General features: G+C 39.7%; 1 protein-coding gene across 2 annotated transcripts in view; it reads left to right on the top strand.

Annotated features, from left to right (window-relative positions):
• The first annotated feature begins 2,442 nt into the window (after positions 1-2,442).
• AOX1 (aldehyde oxidase 1) overlaps positions 2,443-20,505 on the top strand; it is a 42,856-nt gene continuing 24,793 nt past the window's right edge. For both annotated transcript variants that reach the window (XM_086466118.1, XM_086466117.1), the window contains exons 1-15: positions 2,443-2,502; positions 3,627-3,684; positions 7,982-8,078; positions 9,263-9,371; positions 9,922-10,048; positions 10,907-10,968; positions 11,576-11,656; positions 12,558-12,638; positions 13,735-13,879; positions 14,051-14,143; positions 14,544-14,695; positions 14,905-14,998; positions 17,590-17,699; positions 18,557-18,741; positions 19,892-20,054. In XM_086466118.1, coding sequence (XP_086322244.1) covers positions 2,443-2,502; positions 3,627-3,684; positions 7,982-8,078; positions 9,263-9,371; positions 9,922-10,048; positions 10,907-10,968; positions 11,576-11,656; positions 12,558-12,638; positions 13,735-13,879; positions 14,051-14,143; positions 14,544-14,695; positions 14,905-14,998; positions 17,590-17,699; positions 18,557-18,741; positions 19,892-20,054 — 1,617 coding nt within the window. The remainder of the gene's footprint in view (positions 2,503-3,626; positions 3,685-7,981; positions 8,079-9,262; positions 9,372-9,921; positions 10,049-10,906; positions 10,969-11,575; positions 11,657-12,557; positions 12,639-13,734; positions 13,880-14,050; positions 14,144-14,543; positions 14,696-14,904; positions 14,999-17,589; positions 17,700-18,556; positions 18,742-19,891; positions 20,055-20,505) is intronic.

The raw sequence follows: 20,505 nt of genomic DNA, 5'->3' as shown, positions 1-20,505 counted from the left end.
TGGAGCTCCCTAGGGTTTCATACTGGGGCCAGTACTGTTTAACATCTTCATTAACAACCTGTGCGACAAGACAGAGTGCAGCCTATGCAAATTTGCAGTTGATACAAAACTGGGAGGAGTGGCTGAAACCCTGGATGGTTATGCTACCATCCAGAGGGACCTGGACAGGCTGGAGAAATGGGCCAAGAGGAGTGTCATGAAGTTCAACAAGAAGAACCTACGTCCTTCTCCTGTGAGTTGCCAGAATTTCAGCTGCACATTTTGACAGAAAAATGAGTCATACATATCAAAGTGTGCTCCTGGATGTAGTTTTCAGGTGTGTCCATTCTACATATAAGTCTTGAACTATAACCATAAAAAGCCAGAGGCACAAAAGCATTATTTACAAATATTTAAGTTGTACCATACCTGTTTTCTGTTGTGGTTTTTTATTAGGACAGTCTGTGGCCCAAAGGCAGCTTCCCCAAGATCCTGTAGAACATTCCATGTGTGAACTTGGAGTTAAATATGCCAATAGTGAGGTAGTTTACATAGGGGACTTTTATCCCCTAAACAGAGAGCTTGTCTAGCTGTGGTCACCAGTTCCAGAGACCAGGCAAAGATTGTGTAAATGTACAGCAATAAGGACAACAAGATGCTTTCATGTAGAACCTCACAGGAAAAAAAGTATTCCATCAGTATGAAAGTTCTTCCAGTACAAAACTTATCACCCAGGCAACGTGATCTGTATTGGAAAACAGAGCTGCTGTTTGTTAAAATTATCTGAGTTTCAGCAAACAGATCTTTTCTTTCTGAAACGTGTCACTACATTAGCGAGACCATTGTGAAGAGGTGCAGAAATGGTGGGGAAGATAGATTCTATCCTGATTCTATGTTATTTAAAAAACAACTACACACAGATTTTTTATACCTTTTTTTTTCCTGTATTTTTTTTACCAAGTTCGTAATTAATTGGGTTTTTTAAAATTGAAATGTTCTTGCTAGCTTTCACTGTTTATCAACATCACAAGCTGTGTCATTGGAAATCCAAAAGAAGGAACTGTTACAGCTTGTGTTCCCTGTGCTGGCACTGCAGCAGGAAAACATTAGATGGCTGTTTCTCTCTGTTGCACATGGTTTGAAAGCTAGAAACAGAAGCACATGCTTCATTTTCTCAGAAAAATATAATCTTTCTGGAGATGGTCTTAATTATTTTTTCAGCGAAGGTCCTGTTATTCCACACAGCCTCAGGTGTTACCAGCTATATTACTAGGGTGTTTCAAAGAAATCCATGTAATTTTCAGTGAAAGTATAAGGCCTAGGGCTTTATGCCTTAGTTTCTTCCATTCCTTTTAGTATAGGGATCTTTCAAAGTTAGAAAGGATAAAGAAAATGACCTGGAGATATGCAGAAGTTATTTTAAGCTACTCTGAAATCATATTATTGTTGCTACTGCCCTTCTTCCCTTGTTTTCTGCATCCTTACTGTTTTTGTTGCTCAAACTAATGTTCTATACAAGAATTTACTTTGTCACTTTCTAGGATGCAGTTCTTTTAATTGGTCTGCAAAATGGTCACTTTAGCTACTGCATAAATGTTACGCTGCCTGTTGAATCTTCACTAAGTGTGCTTCTTTTACCTGATCAACTGATGGATTAGAAGCTCTTGCCAGGAAACAGATGTAAAACCAGCTCATGATACTTGGATTAAAAAGTAACCTTAGCTGTCACAGGGATTAAGATTATTTTGCTGAGGATGAGGTAACTTGAACTTTTTATAGCTTCGAAGTTGTTTTTTCTCATGTTTATTTAATCTAAATTTTTTTACACTTAGTATTTTAGTTTACCACTAATACAGGTTTTGATTGTTTTAAAATTTGTAGGAAAATTAATTCCATATATTTGGATTAAACAGGAAGAGGAAAATATTTATGATTCTATAAACCCTTGCTTGCACAAGTAGCCCTTACAAATGCCTGTAATACCTGGAAGTTACTGCTGATTATTTTCTGAGTGCAAATTTATGCAAAATTCCCACTAGGCTCATGATCCCTACATTGCTGAGTTTTATCGCAATTTAAAATTACCTTTGGCGATTTTATTGCTAGAACGTAACAGCAGTTAACAGCAGTTCACTTCGCTCACGTTGCCACTTTGCTCTGGAGGAACATACGTGTCCTTGAGAAAGTGTGAGGTATGCCTTGGTGTTCGAACAGACCGCAAAGGGCTCCGGAAATAAACAGGGTGGTCAGCTCCGCCGCTAAGAACCACGGGCTCGCAGCGCGCGGGGGCACCGCAGCAGGGCGGCCGCCGCCGGGGCGCGCTGCCCCGCCGAGCCCGCCGCTCGCCCCGCCCGCCGCCGCCGTGTCCGCCCCGCCGCGCCCCGCCTGCCGAGGGCCCGCCAGCTGCGGCTGCTGCCGCTGCCCGGGGCTCGCTGCCGCTGCTGGTGCCGGGGCTGCGGGACAATGTCTCTGCAAGTGGCGGCCGGGGCTGAGGAGCTGGTTTTCTATGTGAATGGGAGGAAGGTAAGTGTTCCCTGGAAAGAGTGTGAAGAAAGGGGGGCTGCTATTCCGGAAGTAACCCCGAAGGGTGTGGGCACAGATTTTGTTTCCTCAGGCTTCTTCATGGGAGTATAACTGAATCCTCACACGAGCCTCCAGAAGCATTCCTTCCCATCTCTTCCTTGCTGGATAAGGAGCAAATGAGCCTCCAGTGTTACTTTAGTTAGCTAACACTCTTCCATGCACAGCAAGTGCTGCTAGAACGGGAGAAGCAGCAGTAGAGGACAGACGTGATTACAACATTCAATTTTAGCTAGCTCTGCTGCGTTTGTGGGGAAAAAACGTGTCAAGGTGAAATGGACTTTCAGCTGGGTATCAAATTTGGCTGATGAGCAAACTAGTTTTTCATTTGGACGTGCCTGGTTTCTCATCTTCTATGGTATCAGAGAAGAGATATCAGATGGTACCAGATTTTGAGGCACAGGAAATCAGCAAGACTTAGGTGCCAAAAAATGGAGTATTGGCCAACATAAATATAATATTGCAAGAACAAAATTAAACTGGTTGCTGATTCAGTGCAACTGGAAGAAACTAGCTGATTCTAAGCAATGGAATAAGCAATACTGTAATTGATCAATAATGTTGGCATTTCTATTGCTCTCTGTTGTTAGTTTATTACAGCAAGTGAAAGTTCGTATGAATAAATCTAGAAGAAAACTGATCCCTGCTGATAGCCTTACAGGCTTCCTCTAGTGTTCATCCCAGTGGGTTAAAGTGCCAGGGAGACTCTAAAATCTGCAAATAATTAATTCTTTACGCTATGTTGCCCCGATCATAGCAAAGTTCTGCTGCATGTTTATTTGTAGTGTGGCTGAAGGTAAGTTCCCTCAGTATGACCTTTCACTGAGCAGCAGTTATTTTTAGTACTTGTGAAGTGCCCTGGCACTTCTTTCCTGCAACATGTCTGTCTGGGAAGGAATTTCCAAAAGGAGCCCAAACTTTCCTGGGGTCTTTGGCAATTAGTCTAGTTCTATGAGAGGGAACCAGAAGAGGATTCTCTTCTGGCTTTGTGGGAATATAGTCTGTGCCCTAAATTCTGAAAAGCCTTGGTTTCTTAGTTAAACCTCGTTTTTCATTTCTTACTGCAGATATTAGAGAAAAATGCTGATCCTGAACAGATGCTATTGTCTTATCTGCGAAAGAGACGTATCCTTTTCTTGTCTGTTCCCATAAGTCACTTATTTTAAAGCCTTATTCGAGCAAAATTCTCATAAATGGTAATTAAAAGGTGATTTGCCAGGTTACAGAAGTTGTGACTCCCTTAAGATAAAATAACCATATTAAATAATGTGTCTTTCTTAACCCAAATACTCTTCAGTGAGTGAGCTGCTGTATTTTTAGCATCATTTCCTAAGCAAGCAAAGTTATGCCATCAGGCATGATGTGTATATCCGTATCTGTGTTCCTCACCTCTCCCCCCATAAAGAAATCTAAGAACCTTTTGGCCAGTATACATAAAGCTTGACAGAATAGGGGTCTCCAAGTTTTGTAAAAGTTTCTTTCCCAGGAAGGGGGAGAACTCATGAGTCTACTGGAATTTTGAGGTAGTCTATGTTTTCTTATGATAAGAACTCCAAACAGTTTTCTAAACTCAAAAACTAGGCTTAATAGTAAGTAAATATGAACAAGTATGTTTTTAAAACAGAAAAAAAAAAAAAAAAAAAAAGTTAGACAAGACAGAACAGAAGTTGGGAGAGCTAGAGCTCTTACCCTGCCAGTTTTCTCTTTGCAGACACGATTCTTTCCTCCTGTCTTGGTTTCAGTCGACAGCTCAGTGGCTTTCTGGGTTGCTACAAATTGTGCAGCACTTGCTCTGATCTTTTCCTCTCTTTCTCTTCACCATTTCAGAGGCCTGACTGTGTGTCTGCTCTCAACTGTTCTTTGATGGGTTTCCAAAATCTGCTGCGCCACAAGCTTATTCCCAGTGTTCACGAAGCTGTTACATAATATTCTGAACACATGTATAGGGACTCACAGCCAGGAGCAGGGAGCCGATGTGAGGAAGAGCAGAACCTCTCCTTTTTCAGGCTTCCTAGACTGTCTCATTAGTTTACCACTAATTAGTTTACCCACAGGGCAAGCAGTGTACTGTATACTATAGAATTCACATGGGAGAGAGTTTTAATATTTGTCTCAAAAGAAAAACTTAATTCAAAACATGTTTATTACTGATCAGTCATAAGGAGGAGTCTGGAGCAGAATAGATTGCTGTTGTTATGGTGCTTATGAAATTGTTCTTCAGTAATTTGAACAACTTCAGACTCCATTGGACTATAAAAAGTAGAATCATAGAATGATTTAGATTGGAAAAGACCCTTAAGATCATCGAGTCCAACCATTAACCTAACACTACCAAGTCCACTACTAAATCATGTCCCTAAGCACCACATCTACGTGTCTTTTAAGTACCTCCAGGGATGGTGGTTCCACCACTTCCCTGGGCAGAGGGTTCCAATGCTTTACAACCCTTTTTGTGAAGAAATTTTTCCTAATATCCAAGCTAAACCTCCCCTGGCGCAATGTGAGGCCAGTCTTGTCCTATCACTTGCTACTTGTGAGAAGAAACAAACACCCACCAACTAGCTCAGTACCAGTCCTACCATAAGAGTTCATTGGTTAAAGTGCATTGGTGAGTGACATAATGTAATTCTGCACTGACTTGCTCTGACACCTTGAAAAATCATCTAACCTTTCTGCATCATTGTACCCTGCTTATAAAATGAGGAAAAGATTAACTTTTATTCACAGGAGCTAGTTGGTTTCACCGTGTAGTGTAAATACCAGCTTGTGGTATTCCTGCCTTCTGTTGCTTAGGTCTGTTTGATGGTGTGCTATTCCCTGAGATGCCTCTGCCCAGCAGTGTCTGAGACCACTTCGTTAGCCAGATGGAGGAACTGATCCTTTTCACAGCAAGCCTCCACGTATAGTGGAGTTAACATAGATGAGGGACAGCTAACTTTGGTAAAGAGACAAAAATTAATGTCAGGGAACAAAAACGTGGGACGGAAATATCTTATGCTGATGTTGACAAGCTGTTTTGAGATGGGTTGACCCTGACCAGATGCCAGGTGCCCACCAAAGCCACTTTATCACTCCCCCTCCTCAACTGGACAGGGGAGAGGAAAAAAAAAAAAGATAACAAGCTTGTGGGGTTGAGATAAGGACAGGGAGGTCACTCAACATTTACCATCATGGGCAAAACAGACTCAACTTCAGAAAAATGTAATTTGTTACCAATTAACTGAGAGAAGAGTAATGAGAAATAGAACCAAATCTTAAAACACCTTTCCCCCACCCCTCCCTTCTTTCCCGGGCTTAACTTTGATCCTGATTTCTCTCCCTCCTCCCCCCCGAGCAGCGCAGGGAGGGAACAGGGAATGGGGGTTGTGGTCAGTTCATCACTCTGTTGCTTTCTAGCGCTCCTTCCTCCTCAGGGAGAGGACTCCTCACACACTTCCCCTGCTCCAATGTGGGGTCCCCCTCACGGGAGAAAGTCCTCCATGACTTCTCCAGCGTGAGTCTTCCCACTGGCTACAGTTCTTCATGAACTGCTCCAGCATGGGTCTTCTCCATGGGGTGCAGTCCTTCAGGAACCGACTGCTCCAGCATGGGCCCCCCCATGGGGTCACTAGCAGCAAACCTGCTCCAGCATGGGCTTCTCTCTCTCCACGGGCCACAGGTCCTGCCAGGAGCCTGCTCCGGTGCAGGCTTCCCACGGGATCACAGCTTCCTTCAGGTATCCACCTACTCCGGCGTGGGGGCCCTCCACGGGGTGTAGGCAGTCATCTGCTCCACCGCCCATGGGCTACAGGGGGACAGCCTGCCTCACCATGGTCTTCACCACAGGCCGCAGGGGAATCGCTGCTCCGGCACCTGGAGCATCTCCTCCCCCTCCTTCTTCACTGACCTTGGTGTCTGCAGGATGTTTCTCTCACATATTCTCACTCCTCTCACTCACTGCAATTACTGCTGCGCAACAACTATTTCACTCTCTTAAATACGTTATCACAGGGGTGAAAAACACTGTTGCTGATTGGCTCGGCCTTGGCCAGTGGCAGGTCCATCTTAAAGCCAGCTGGCATTGGCTATATCTGACATAGGGGAAACTTCTAGCAACTTCGTACAGAAGCCACCCCTGTAACCCCCCCCCCTACCAAAACCTTGCCGCACAGACCCGTTACATGTTTATAATGTGAAATGATTGCCTGAGTGAGCGTGAGGAACTTTAATATCTTCCAGTAACGTGTTTTATAATTGCAGGGTACAGCATAATACCTCTCTAAGCATCCTGTCATCTTTTTTTTGAGGCTGAACGCCATAGGAATTGGCACATTAGACCACCGTTAATAACTGGAAGGTCCATTGTAAACTAACAAGTAAATAGCAAGAAGAGAATAAACTGTATCTTAAAGTGTTTTTGCATTATCTGACAGGTTAGGATGTCTGTGAAAGGGCTCAATAAAGCACTTTACAGTGGAAAAAGTGGTAGAGCTTAATTAGATAAGACCTTAAAGCAATACATGCATCTCAAAGCTTTACTGCAAGTGAAGAATGCTAACCCTTGCATTGACAAACATTTTTACTTTTGACAATGTGGTCTGAAAAGAAGGCCTGTTTCCCCTCCATCATTCCCAGCTCCTGGTAGACAGTTCTTTTCCTACACCTTGTGCCAGCTCTGAAGTTCCTCAGACCTTTCTGTGTACTAATTACACTCGTTAGGCCAGCAGAAAACTAACCCAGGAAATAAAGGCTTTCAGCTGGATTAGAGACTCAGTCACTAATTAGTCAGCTCATGGAAGGGACTGGTGAGAAAACGACTTGGTTCAAGAAGTCTTGGTTTTTGGAGCAGTTGGGAAGAGGAAGTATAGATGAAGAGGAAGAAATGGGGAGTAAGGAATCTTCCTTTTGGTGGCTATAGAATATTAAATTAGCTGTCAGTTCACGGCTTCAGATCAGCCACTGTTCCAGATTCATAGAAACAAGCACTTCTGTCTTAAGTGTGATCTTTCAGATGAGATGCAAGGTTAATATCCTGCCTATAAATGGGCCTTCCGGGAAAAACTGGGGTATTGGTTTTAGTGTTCCACTGGAACTTCAGATATATAGCTATTTTGCCCATTACATGTTTCTTCCTTTCATATTTTCATTTGGAAAACTATTTTTCACTTCCTCTTTCTGTCCCAACTTACTCATCTTCCAAAAGAAGTGGAATCAAGTTTTCTGTTTTCTTGGGAACAGAATTTTGGTCATGTCATTCCTTATCTTCAATTTTATTTTCACTGCAAATTTTAATCCAAAATAGAAAGGATATGTATGCTGTCGTACCAAAGCAATTCTACATTCCTTAGCAGTTCAGGAAAAAAGGTGACCTCAAGCTCTTGAGCAAAATAAAGACCAAAATGAAACCTGATAATTTTTTTTTCCCTAATGACAGCATTTTCAGTCCGTCTTACAGGAACTAAGTATAGCTGTGGAGGAGGTGGCTGTGGTGCCTGCACAGTAATGATATCAACTTATGAACCAGCTTCGAAGAAGATACGGTATCCTTAACAGAAAATTTTGAAAACCATACGGAATTGTATGACTGTAGATACCATTTCCAGATATGAAACTGTAAAAACAAAATTGTAAAATCTGTACTTAATAGTGAAAGAATACAAAGGAAAGGTCACTTCAATCCAGAAGAGAATGCTGTAAAAATACTGTTCATTCAGCTATGTTGTAAATTTGCTGAAATGCCATGCTCAAATGTTTAATTTGCTTATATATGCTAACAGCTCCTGCATGGAGTTTTCTTTTTAGGAGGCATACATTTACCACTCTTGTATTAACAATTGGAATGTGGCTCCTGCTTGGAGCTCTGCCATATGGCTGATGGGAACATAGGACAGGCAGAAGTTTGAGTCTTACTTTAATACTGAACTGTGTCCCTACACCCCACCCGCAAAAAGGACGACTTTGAAACTCAAGCTCAGAGTTTCATTAAGCTAAAAACTGGAATAAATTACTTTTAAATTGAGAAAACTTCAGTCAGATTGTTAAATGGTAACATGTCATTGTCAATTGAATATTTTTTTAGGTGGGGAAATAGTCAAAATGTTCCGGTTTTTCCTTTTGACAATTGCACTACATTGGAATGCAATGCAAATGAAAATGTTTAAAGCTATTGTAAGAGTTGAAATTAAAACAGTCAGAATGACACTTGAAAAGAAACATTTCAGCTACAGTAAAACAAAACATTCTATTGCTAATGATGAAAAGCTTTGAAGAATTTTCATTTTGGTATGTGGTTCCTATTTAGAAATTTATTTATTTACATCAGAATTTACTTTGGGTCAGAAATCTGTAAATTTGCATCAGTAATTCTTTACTTCCTTCAAATGACTACACCAATCCTCCTTTCCCCATCTTCCTCCTCCAAAATGCACTTGACAGGTTGCTTGTAGGCAGGAGAGATAAGAGGGCAATTAGGAAAGACTGAAATATTAAGGAAGATACGAATTCTACAGAACTGTCCTCATAGATATAGTTTTTATACAGGGGACAAGAGACACAGCTAGTAAGTGATCCCTGCTATAAAGCTTATTCTCTTCTCATTCCAAATGATGACAATGACTGCTTTGTAAGTATAAACTATGTCTTGATTGACCACAAAATAATATTAAATCATCTCTATTATAATAAAATAATATTAATGTTCTTTATTCTCCTTTATGTTCCAAAGACATTATTCAGCAAATGCATGCTTGCTTCCCATTTGCTCCTTGTATGGGGCAGCAGTGACCACAGTGGAAGGTGTTGGAAGTACAAAAACCAGGGTTCATCCAGTTCAGGTGAGAGTACAGTATCACTGTGTAAGAGGATTACTCATTTTTTCCTTTGTATGGGCTGGCTTGAGTGGCAGTGTTTTTAGGGCATAGGAATTTCCTATGATTATTCTCCCTGCTAAATGGTAACAAAAGACAACACAAGTTTCTGATGGTTGGTTGATCAAGGCTGATGAGGTATGGCTCATGGTGGATCTTGCTTTAATACTGACAGCCAGATCAAGTAGTTGGTATGTAAGAATTGTTGGAGTGGATCAGGCTTGTGCTCTGTTTGGGCTAATGATGCGTCTTGGACAATGCCCCTTTAGCTGATGTTTTTAGTATGAATGCAAAAAAGACTCAAGTCCACTGAAGGTTAATTAGCTTGCTTAGTAAGATGTGCCTGGGCATCACACACAAAATAATTATTCTTATTGAGATTGCTTAAATTGTTTCACTTAAAACATCTGATTTACTACAAAGACAACATTTAGTATGGCATTTCCTGTTTAAGAAAGTGTTCATTAGAATGATGATGTATGCTGGAAGGAGTGCTATTTGTGCTGTTTCATTTCAGGAAAGGATTGCCAAGTGCCATGGCTCCCAGTGTGGTTTCTGCACCCCTGGAATGGTGATGTCCATATACACCTTGCTGAGAAACTACCCAGAACCAACTTCAGAGCAGATGATTGCAGCTCTGGCTGGTAAATATTGCCACTTTTAAATTTTTAGTTAAGTCCTTGAACCATTTTCTTCAGAAACCTTCTGTATGTGAATGCATGTCTGTGTGAGTACACATGCATGTATGTATGTATGTGCTTTATACAAATTGTGCTTCCCAGCAGGATACAGACCTTGTATTCTCTGTCATTCTTTTCTCCTGGAAAATGAAGCATGGAGCTGTGGATTGTTTCAGGGACAGGTGTTCCAATACAACCCCATTTGTGTCTTTGGAAGTTCTTTTAAAGCAGGTGTGCAAAAATTATGTCATATTGGAGAAGCAGCTGCATCTGAACGTCTCTGAGACCCCGTTACATCAGGAGTTGAGAATGCCATAAGCCTCACAGGAGAGCCCCTTTGTGGTAGGAATTAAACAGTCAAATAAGGTAGAGAAATGCGGACTGTCTTCACTGAGAGAAAGTGTGAGCGTTTATTGCAGGTAAAATACCCTTGTGTCATCTGTTGTGTTCTAGAGTCACAGTGGAACCAAAGGCATTTCCTGTTACTATGAGGTGAACGTAGATGGAGGTGTAATGCTAACCTCCTTCGCTATTAGAAGTCAGTCAGGAGGAAGGAGAAAAACATTTTGAGTTGGTGAAGAATATTGTACAATCTCTTACTCTCCTGCATACTAAGCTGCAGTTAGCATTCCCTCTAATGCAGCTCTCAAGTATTTCATACTCCCCTTGAAACAATAGCCTTTTTCCTCAGGAGCTGCAGGGTCCTAAGTCTTGTGACACTGATCTTTTTTCAGAGAGCTAACACTTCTCCTTAAGCCTCAGAAATGCAAACCTCATAAAAGGTATTTTAAAGCCGCATGATTACTGATTTCCTTTTTTCAGGGAACTTGTGCCGCTGTACTGGATATAGGCCGATCCTAGATGCCTGCAAAACCTTCTGTAAGGTAAGAAGTAGCAATGATAGGAATACTAGGTTGTGCCCGTTGGTGTATATATGTATGCAAACCATCAAGATTTTCATTAAGATCATCTCTTTACTCTGTTAAGAGATGTAGGTCTGAGTAAGGTGTGTAGTGGCCTAGCACATTACAAAAATTAACTCAAATGAGCTTGGTGTCTAGCCTGGATTATGAAGAGTGATCTGAAGTAACTCCATGTGCTTTACTGTAGGTCAGTACTGGCATAAATAAAAGCAGAATTTGAATTTATGATCTTAGTAATTTATCGTGTAGTGCAACACGTCAGAAAGCAACAGTGAAAGAAATGAGAGAGTGAACAGTGGGTAAAGGAAATTATGCAGACCATCTATGTGTGCTCTTACAAGGTCAACTGAATTTCACATAGTATGAATTATTTTTTATTAAGAACTTCAACATCCAATGATTTTATTTTTGAACATCACTTCTTTAACACATAATCCTTCCAATTTAGCTTATTAAACTTCATCTAGAAATTTATTGAAATGTAAAGAGACACTCTTATCAGCTTAAGCAGGCTTTAACTCATTGCTATTCTGGGCAATTTTTCAATAATGGAATATTCCTACTTTAGGAATCCGTTTGTTGTCAAAGGAAAGCAAATGGAAAGTGTTGCTTGGATCAGGAAGATGATTTGTTTGACAAGGAAGAGATGGTAGGGTTTTAAGTGTTTTACTTCTCCTATTAGATATAAAACTTACAGAAAGGATGTTGCGTGGCTTTTTCTTGTAATTAAAGTAAATGCATTTAGTCTGCCATTTTTATCCTCTACCTTATTCACCTTACATAATATTATTTGCAAAATAAGATCTTTTGTTATTCCTTGCAAGAAATTTGGAGATGTTTTTTAAAATTAAGGAGTCTTTGTGTATATTTGTATGAGGAGGCAATGATGGGGTATAAGGTAGTCTGAATCTCCAGAGCTGAGATTTGAGCAGTTCTTAAAGTTCAGGAATATTAATAGTCTCAGATCTACTCATACAGTGATCATCATATTGTGCAAGAAATCAGGACATATGTGAAACTGTCTTAAATCAATGATCAATGACAATTGGAATGTAATCACTGATCTCTTAGTAATCTAGTTGCTGACTTGAGTCTGAAGAACTGATACACTCTTAAAAATCAGAGTTGTGATTGTAATTTTATATGAAATCTCTTATCCATACAAACATTTGACTTTGTTCTCAATTTTCTTTCAATAATATCTGATCAACTGCTTTGGTTTTTGAGTACTGTAGGTTGGCATGAAACCACCTACTTTCTAATAGTAGGACTACAGGAAGCCTGTACTTAGTCTTTTAATTCCTTGCCTCTACACTGTCATTTGTATTAGGAGTGAACTTTGAGAAACTGTTACGAATACTTCCTTTACTTCCTTCAGCAGCTCCAAATGATATGTGATAATTTAGCACCAGATCCAAACAATAATGCAATTACTAATTTTCAGTGGGACTCTCATGGTTGGTTTTTGGCTTTGCTTTTTTGGGGGGGCAGGGATGGAATTAATGATGAGAGAAAATTTTTCGTCTTTGCTTGTTTTCTTTCTTTTTGAGGTTTCCACCAGACTCTTTTCAACAGACAAATTCCAGCCCTTAGATCCCACTCAGGAGCTTATATTTCCTCCAGAACTAATGGTAATTTTTGCTGCTTATAGACTATTCTTTAGCTCTGTCTTTTCTGTAGTAGTCTGTAGTTCAGAACTCGTTCTGAAGTCCTTCTTAGCAGTAATTCATCAGAAGAAATGTCATAACATTTTAATATAAATCCAAAATTATATTCCTTTTTTTCTCAGTGAGTTTATTGAATATTTACATACAAAAAATGATCATATTGGGAAAATGAAGTTGCAGAGTTAGGTATTAGATGAGAAGACAAACAGTAACTTAAACTGGGTTTTCAGTGCAGCACCTGAAGAAATTCCTCTCAGCAAACTGAATGGCAAACACTTTTTAACATTGGCACAACAATGCATCTTTCCCATTTTGTGGCTTAATAGTTTTGTTCATCTTTTCTGTCAAAATGTCAGCCTCAGATAGCCACCCAGACCAGGGAGTGTTTAGCCCCAGTGATTAAAGTATGACAAAGATATAAGCAGCTGAAATAAGGGCCCTGTAATGGAAAGTGTCAGGCATCCTTAATTACTGACAGCACTGTTTGCCCTAGAAAAACTGAAAGCTGTTTGCTTTACATTGTTGTCAATCTATAGATTCAAAGCCAAATTCTCTGTAACTAGAAAGGTTGATAACTGTGGGACAGGGATTCTTGACTGTGATTTGTACACAAGCTATTTCCAAGTGATCAGTGAACAGTGCTAGAACAGCCAGAGGCATCCATATGCATGCTTAATCTAGAAAGGGATACTGCTGCCACTGTCATGACCTCCAAGTAAGCTAAGTGTGCAAACAGCTCCCTAAGTATTTTTTTTATCACTTTTCTAATAATTTCAGCAATTGCAGGATTTATTCCTACATTTTTTTGCTTGGAGCCTATTTATTATCAATCTTGTTTATTAGCCCATTGTAATTAATTGAAGACATTTCACGCATGCAGTCTAGAAATTCACCACTATGCAAAGAGCCAGCATAACAGTTCCATTTGTGTCCAATTTTGAAGGATTAAGTAGAACTGCCATTGTTTAAGAACTTTTGATGTTCAGCCTAGTGTCTATTAGACCTTGCACCTGTCTATATGTCTAAATATTTAAATCTGCCTGCCATATTTCCCCATCAGAGAATGGCTGAAAATCAACCAAAAAGAACTCTCTTGTTTCACGGGGAGCGAATGACATGGATTTCTCCTGTAAGCTTAGATGAATTACTGGATCTGAAAGCTGCCCACCCCAAAGCACCTCTTGTGGTTGGGAACACCAGTGTGGGTATGTATACAATCAGAATGGCTCCTGTTGCCATAGTTCCAGCATGCATGGGAGGAGGTGGGGCTACATTTGTCATTCTTCTTGCATTTTCATTCTTAAGCTTACTCCCTGCTATGTTGGAGTTGTCGTTATGGAAAATGCCTTTTGTCTAAGTCTATTCCTTTCTGGTAGGACCTGAGATGAAGTTTAGAGGCGTGTTCCATCCAATTGTTATTGCTCCTGCAAGGATCCCAGATCTGAATGTGGTGAAATGTACGGATGACGGTCAGTAGGCTTTGCTTTGTTCAGATGTAGGAGATTTCTCTGCAGTAAGGGATGCTGCTTCATTCCATAGTGCTGAAGGTGTGAAGCTGACTCACTTTTAGGTAAAATGTCACCTAAACATTTACTCAGTCAAAGCTGACGCAAGGGAAGCAGCTGGAATGGGCAGCTGGAAGCAGAGAAGGGATTTCCCTTTTAGTTGAAGTGGTGAGCTAATAGTTTCATAATTGCATGAAATTTTACCCTCAGTCTCCTGAAATGAAAGCTCACTTTAATGTGCAAAGGCCTCTCTCCTTATATCTGCCTGTATTCCACTTGAGCAATCCTAGCTCTATAGTCCGAGCATAGTTTAAAACCCAGGCAATAATGCACACATTACACTTTCATAATCTTTTGGTTACAGGATTAACTCTGGGAGCTGCCTGCAGCCTCTCTCTTGTGAAAGACATCTTGACAAGTGCAATCTCAGAGTTCCCTGAAGAGAAGACAAGGGTTTTCTGTGCTATCTTGCAGCAATTAAGAACACTGGGCGGAGAACAGATAAGAAATGTTGCTGTATGTTTTTCATTACTTGCAATAACAATTGTAACAAATTGTAACAAATGTGAAATTGGTCCTGAGATGTAAAACTTGTGGTTTTAAGTCTGTTTTTTATCTGTGAGTTTCCTATCAATACATCTTTTTTGAGCTTTCGGTATGTATAGTCTGCATGTTATAGTGTCACTTAATGTAAAAATGGAGATCATAAATTTCTTTTTTTCCAGTCATTAGGTGGAAACATCATAAGTAGAAAATCAACCTCAGACTTGAATCCTATTCTGGCAGCCAGCAACTGTATGCTCAATCTGGCTTCAAGAGGTAAGAGGAAATAGCCTGTCTCTGTCGTAGTGCAGAGGTCCAGGATCCTATTGCATGGGGAGAGGGGAAATAATGACACGTGAGCATTTGTTACGGAACCCTTTTCCCACTCTAATACAAGATCACATCTGCAAGAGAAGCAGTTTGCAAATGAAGAACACATCAAAGATTCTCATGTCAAGGGTAAGCATTCAGACCAACCAAATCACATGTACTTCTGCGAGCAGTGAATTACTGTAAGCTGTCATTCATTAGAGCTGGGCCGGCCACTAACAACAGGACATAAGCACTCGTAAAACCTCACCGTTTGAGTAACTATATACTACCTGCCCACCTACCTGGTAGGTTTTTTTCTGTAATTGATGCTTTACCCTGGTTTAAAATCACTTTCTGGCCCTGAGAAGAACTCTGGCTTCTCGTTCCTCACAGGTACTTACTTCTGTTACAGGAGCCACTAGGCCAGCATCTTTTTCCATGCCCGTTTCCTCAGTTTCCTTCCATCACTGTATATCTACTCCCCCCTACCTGCTCCTTTTCTTGTGCACTATCTTACTATTGGAAGGTTGATAAAATTATTGGTAAACGTGGGCTATCTGGTGGTCTGGAATTGCATGCTTTCCCTTCTAGATGCCTTATCACCTTTTTTCCCTTGATCCAGACACAGTGCATATTGCCATTTCAGAGCATGTAATATTCCAACACCCTGAAACGCTTGTTCTTTAGGGGATTGTTTCTGAGCCAGGATTTCTTAGGACAGATACACAAAAACTTATGCTGTATAATTTCCATGACTTCTTCCTGCGTATTTTGGCATTGAGAAGAAAAACACCTGTCAGAATGTTCTTCTGACAAGCAAAAGTGTACATATTTGCATCTTCTTACTCAACAATTCTAATGATGTGCCTACTTATTTGAGTGATGAATAGGATCACTGATTGATATCTCTTTCTATTAACCTGACAGAACTTTACTGCTGAGAGAGGGGTTTAGGTGTTTTCACAGGTTTTTAACATATTTCTTTGCCAAACAGTAGTCAGTGAGACATGGGAAAAGTGGATTGTTCAAGAAAAAGAGGTTGCAGAAGCACTACTAGTTCTTAGAGTTTATCTTAGATCACAGTGTAAGAGAAAATGCACCTTCCTAGATCCTGGCAGGCTCATAGGTGGGATTGGACAGTAATCTTTATGTGTGTAAACCAAGTGTGTTCTGAATGGAATTGCAAAGGCAAAAATCCAGAAACGCCATTGCTGCTGTTGTTAACAGTGCTATTTTTCAGATTCACACTTCAACAAAATAAAACTCCTTTACTAAAATTTTACTGTCGCACTAATTATATTTGAGGAATGCAATTTTAATGCTAAATTATATTCTAGGATGAACAGGTTAGTGTCATCATTAAACAAAAAACATGAAGAAAATAATCTTGCTGTAAAGCAGCAAGTCTTGAACTGTCATGTTCATTGAATGCGAGGGAAGTGTTTTAATATAAGAACCTTTTAAAAATGGCACAGAAAATTATCTGGTTATAGAAAGTCTTGAGATAGGTCAGGGCTACTGCCAGATAAATAGTGTCTAGTAATAAAACAGAATTTATTTTTAAATGCATCGGACCCCTTAGGTAGCATGCAAAAAGTACAAAGGACACAGAAGACTAGTAAAAAATATACTTTGACTGAATCTGTCAAACACACGTGAGTAAATTCCACACTGGTGAATCGCTGTGGATTTTCATCTGTACAGTGATCATGCCTCTCTGTTTTTGCAGAATGACAATGCTGCTTGACAGTTGTGTTACTGATATAGTTGCAATCCTATTAACAAAACTCATTGAGCCAATGGAGCTTGTTTCATTAATAGAATCAATTACATGTGTGAAAATATTGCATTTCCAGGAAGCTTGCTAGCTTAACTCTGTGGTGATATCAGCAAACCCAATGCAGCATAGATGGAATTTAAGTGTTCAAAGGGCTAGTACAGATTTAGGTTCCTTGCGGAATTTTATCCTCTTCCCTTTTGAAAATTCCATCTTTAAGTAGTATATATCATAGAATGACGGTCACTTTTAGAATAATCTACCAAAAAGAGAAAGGAAAAGGCAATAGCATTGATTCCCTTCTGGTCTCCTAGAAGTGTTCAGAATCTCAGAACAAAAAAACCCAAAACAAAACAACAAAACAAAAACTAAAGATTTTTTTTTTTTTTTTACTTTTGCAGCAGTTCTTTTTTGTTCAGTTGTCTTCCTCATTCTTTATGTTTCAGAAGGAAAGGTAGTGATGACAGCAGCTGCAGAGATTTGAAACAGATTGACAGGAGTGGGGATGGGATCATCGTGGCAGAATCAGAAGGGAGGATTATGGAATGGGGGTTGATCTCTGGGCACTTTGTTGGGACTCTGGTTCGATAGTTAGGATACTATGGAAGGTGGAGCTGTCATTTGTATTTATAGAGCATACCACTGATAATTTGTTATGTAAACTCTGTAGTTATTATTTACTCAGGGAGGCTGTGGGTATATCTTACCAATTAAAATATGATTGATATATGTTAATTGCACAATTGTACAGAAGTTTCTGAATTTGGGATTTTTTTAGGAAGAAAGTGGCAGATTCCTTTGAGTAATATTTTTGCAGATGGAGTTGGTAGCAATACTATTACACCAGAAGAGATCTTAGTCTCTGTCCATATTCCTCATTCTAGGAAGGTAAGTTACTAGTTTGTTTAGATTTGCTTTATGCAGAGTTAAAGACTATTAAATAAAGAGCAGGAGGGGGCATAGTCCCTGTGTTTAAAGTAACACTATTGCTGCTCAATTTCTGAATTCCTTATATTTGATCCTGTCAGTGCCATACTATCTCCCAGTTTCAGCCAAAACCCACAACTTAGCAGGTAGCTGGTGATATAAAAAGAATGATATTCAGACAAAAGTTTACCCTAAAACGATGAGGGCAATAACAATTGTCTAGACCCCCTACAGAAAGGGGTCTTGGACAAGCTGCCATAGTCCTCACCAAAGCAGACTGCTCACCTGTGATGTGGTTGTCATTAAGCAAGTAAAGCATTGTTATCTGTTGAGGATTTTTCTTAAAATAACATGAGATTAGACATGTGTGTGGTGCTTCCATAAATGTTGCTGAACTGAATAATAGTCTTTAACTGGTATTGAGCTTGCAAGAGTGGATATGCGAACTTGTAAGAGAATTATGGGTCACGTTATCTGAGTACTAAAGTTTGGCAATACTTTGAAGCCTCTAAGCTTTTGATCTTGTTATAAATGCAACTCCAGTCCACAAGATCCTTGTCTTCCAGCTATGTACTGTGAAAAAATCTAGGTCTTTGAACGGTATAGATGATGGAGGATTGGGTATGGACTGCTAGAAAACCAAAGATGGTAAAGATACTGATAGGTCAAGAGAAGGAAGTGTATGGTCTTGAATGCTCAGGAAGTTGAATTTGTGCTCTTGATTTTTTATTCTCTTGCTTCACATAGTGCAAGAACAAGTTCTACTTTCAGATACTTACATGTCTGCAGGTTTCCCACTTCTGTCTACTCTTGCTCAGGGGGAGTATGTCTCTGCATTTCGACAAGCACCAAGACGGGAAAATGCTCTCCCAATAACCAATGCTGGGATGAGAGTCCTTTTTGAAGAAGGTACAGATGCAATAAAGGATTTAAGCATTTTCTATGGAGGTGCTCCCTCAACGACAATCTGTGCAAAACAAACCTGTCAGACACTTATCGGAAGGTACAATTTCTCTGCCTTCTCTATATCTCTGAATAAAGGGACTTTGAGAGCTTGGGTGTACTTCCTTGGAGCATAAAATTACAGAAGGATTTCACTTGTCTGGCTGATGCCATGTATGTTCAAGCCTTAATGATCTGATCATGCCTTAATGATGACTTTTAAGGATTTTTGGAGCCTGGAGGACTTTTCAGGACCTTTTGGAGTCTGCACATGGCTGCAACTCCAGTGTGAAGTATGCAGAGATATGCAATGTGAGCTGTGAGATAGGTGAATGAGGTATACATAGTCGCTTGTGCACCTGAACCCAAGCATTGGTAAATGATGATGTATCCTGTAGGCTTGATAATCCCATAGTATCAGTGTTCTCGAGCCCTGCGGTTTGGCTCGAAGAGATACAAAGTTTGAGAACTTCAGATATGCCCAATAAATTTAGGAGCACAAGTCAAGCCTTAACCTTTTCAATGTCTCGGCATCTACAAGATCCTCGTAGTCTCTGAAGTTAATCCCTGACATTACCTCCTACTTTAGAGCATCTGTCCAAGTTTTGGAGGAAAAAAACTTACAAATAATTCCAGCAGTATAAATCCATTAATTTAAATGGAGTCCCACTGCACTGTTTTACCATTTAATATACAATGTTTCTCTAGTTGAAGTACTTACTATTTTTTCTGCTTTACCTTATTCAATTTATTCTAACAGATTTAGATTTTGATATTTAACATTGTGTAACTATACTTTGAGGATTTTCAGAACATGTAACAGATATCCAGCACTAATCAGATCCCTTGAAAGCAGCTACAGTTCACATCAATGTCATTATCCACTTTTCTTTAAATATAGGACAGTATCTGCAGAATAGTGATAGTCTGTAAGACTGTTAAATCAGCTTTAAAGCTGTAATAGGTTTTGTTTATTTATTTGTTTTAGAAAGGCCGGCATAGCACTCAGTTCCATTGATTTAAGGGACCTCACTTCTGTGAGCAACATTTACCTACACTGTTTTCAAAATTGCAGGCCATTATTAGAATCAATATTGTGGCTTCATTGTGAGCAAGATTATGCTTGCAGTCCATGGTACAAACGGATTACTGCAGTTTGTATTTATTTTTCTGAATCCTGATCTCATTCTATCTGTTATTCTTCCTGACAGACACTGGAATGAAGAAATGCTGGATGAAGCTTGCAGACTAGTTCTTAAAGAAATTGCTCTTCCAGGCTCAGCCAGTGGTGAAAAAGTAGACTATAAGAAAACCCTGATAGTCAGTTTCTTCTACAGATTTTTCCTGGAAGTATTGCAATCATTAAAGACAATGGTAAATTAGTTCTCCGTGTCTGCTTTTGTGCAAGCAATTGAAAGGGTTTTTTCTGTCTGTTGATGTTTGCAACTTGTACAATGTGATAAATATTGTCTTTGGGGTTCAGATCTACAGAAGAACATAAGTGCTTAACTCTCAAAGAGACTGAAGGAGAGATGCCCATTTAACTTTTAGGTGCTCAGATATCTTTACCTTGGACATTAGGCTTTAAAAAAAATTGTTAATGCAACAATGTATCAGTATTGAGCTCCCAAGCCCAAAGAAAACATATATGAAGTCTTACTCCATCTGTCTGTAGTTCAAAACATAAATAGAATAGAATAGAATAGGAAATAGAAATAAAAAATAGGAAAAAAAATAGAATAGAAATAAAGGCTTTGAAAAGCAGCTGGAGGTGTTAAACCAGCCCTCCTTCTTGTTGACTGGGAGAGGAGAACTCTAAAATTTA

This window comes from Leptosomus discolor, chromosome 5 (genome assembly GCF_034619465.1).
Source record: "Leptosomus discolor isolate bLepDis1 chromosome 5, bLepDis1.hap2, whole genome shotgun sequence".
Classification (NCBI taxonomy): Eukaryota; Metazoa; Chordata; class Aves; order Leptosomiformes; family Leptosomidae; genus Leptosomus; species Leptosomus discolor.
This window is presented reverse-complemented; position numbering and strand designations above follow the sequence as displayed.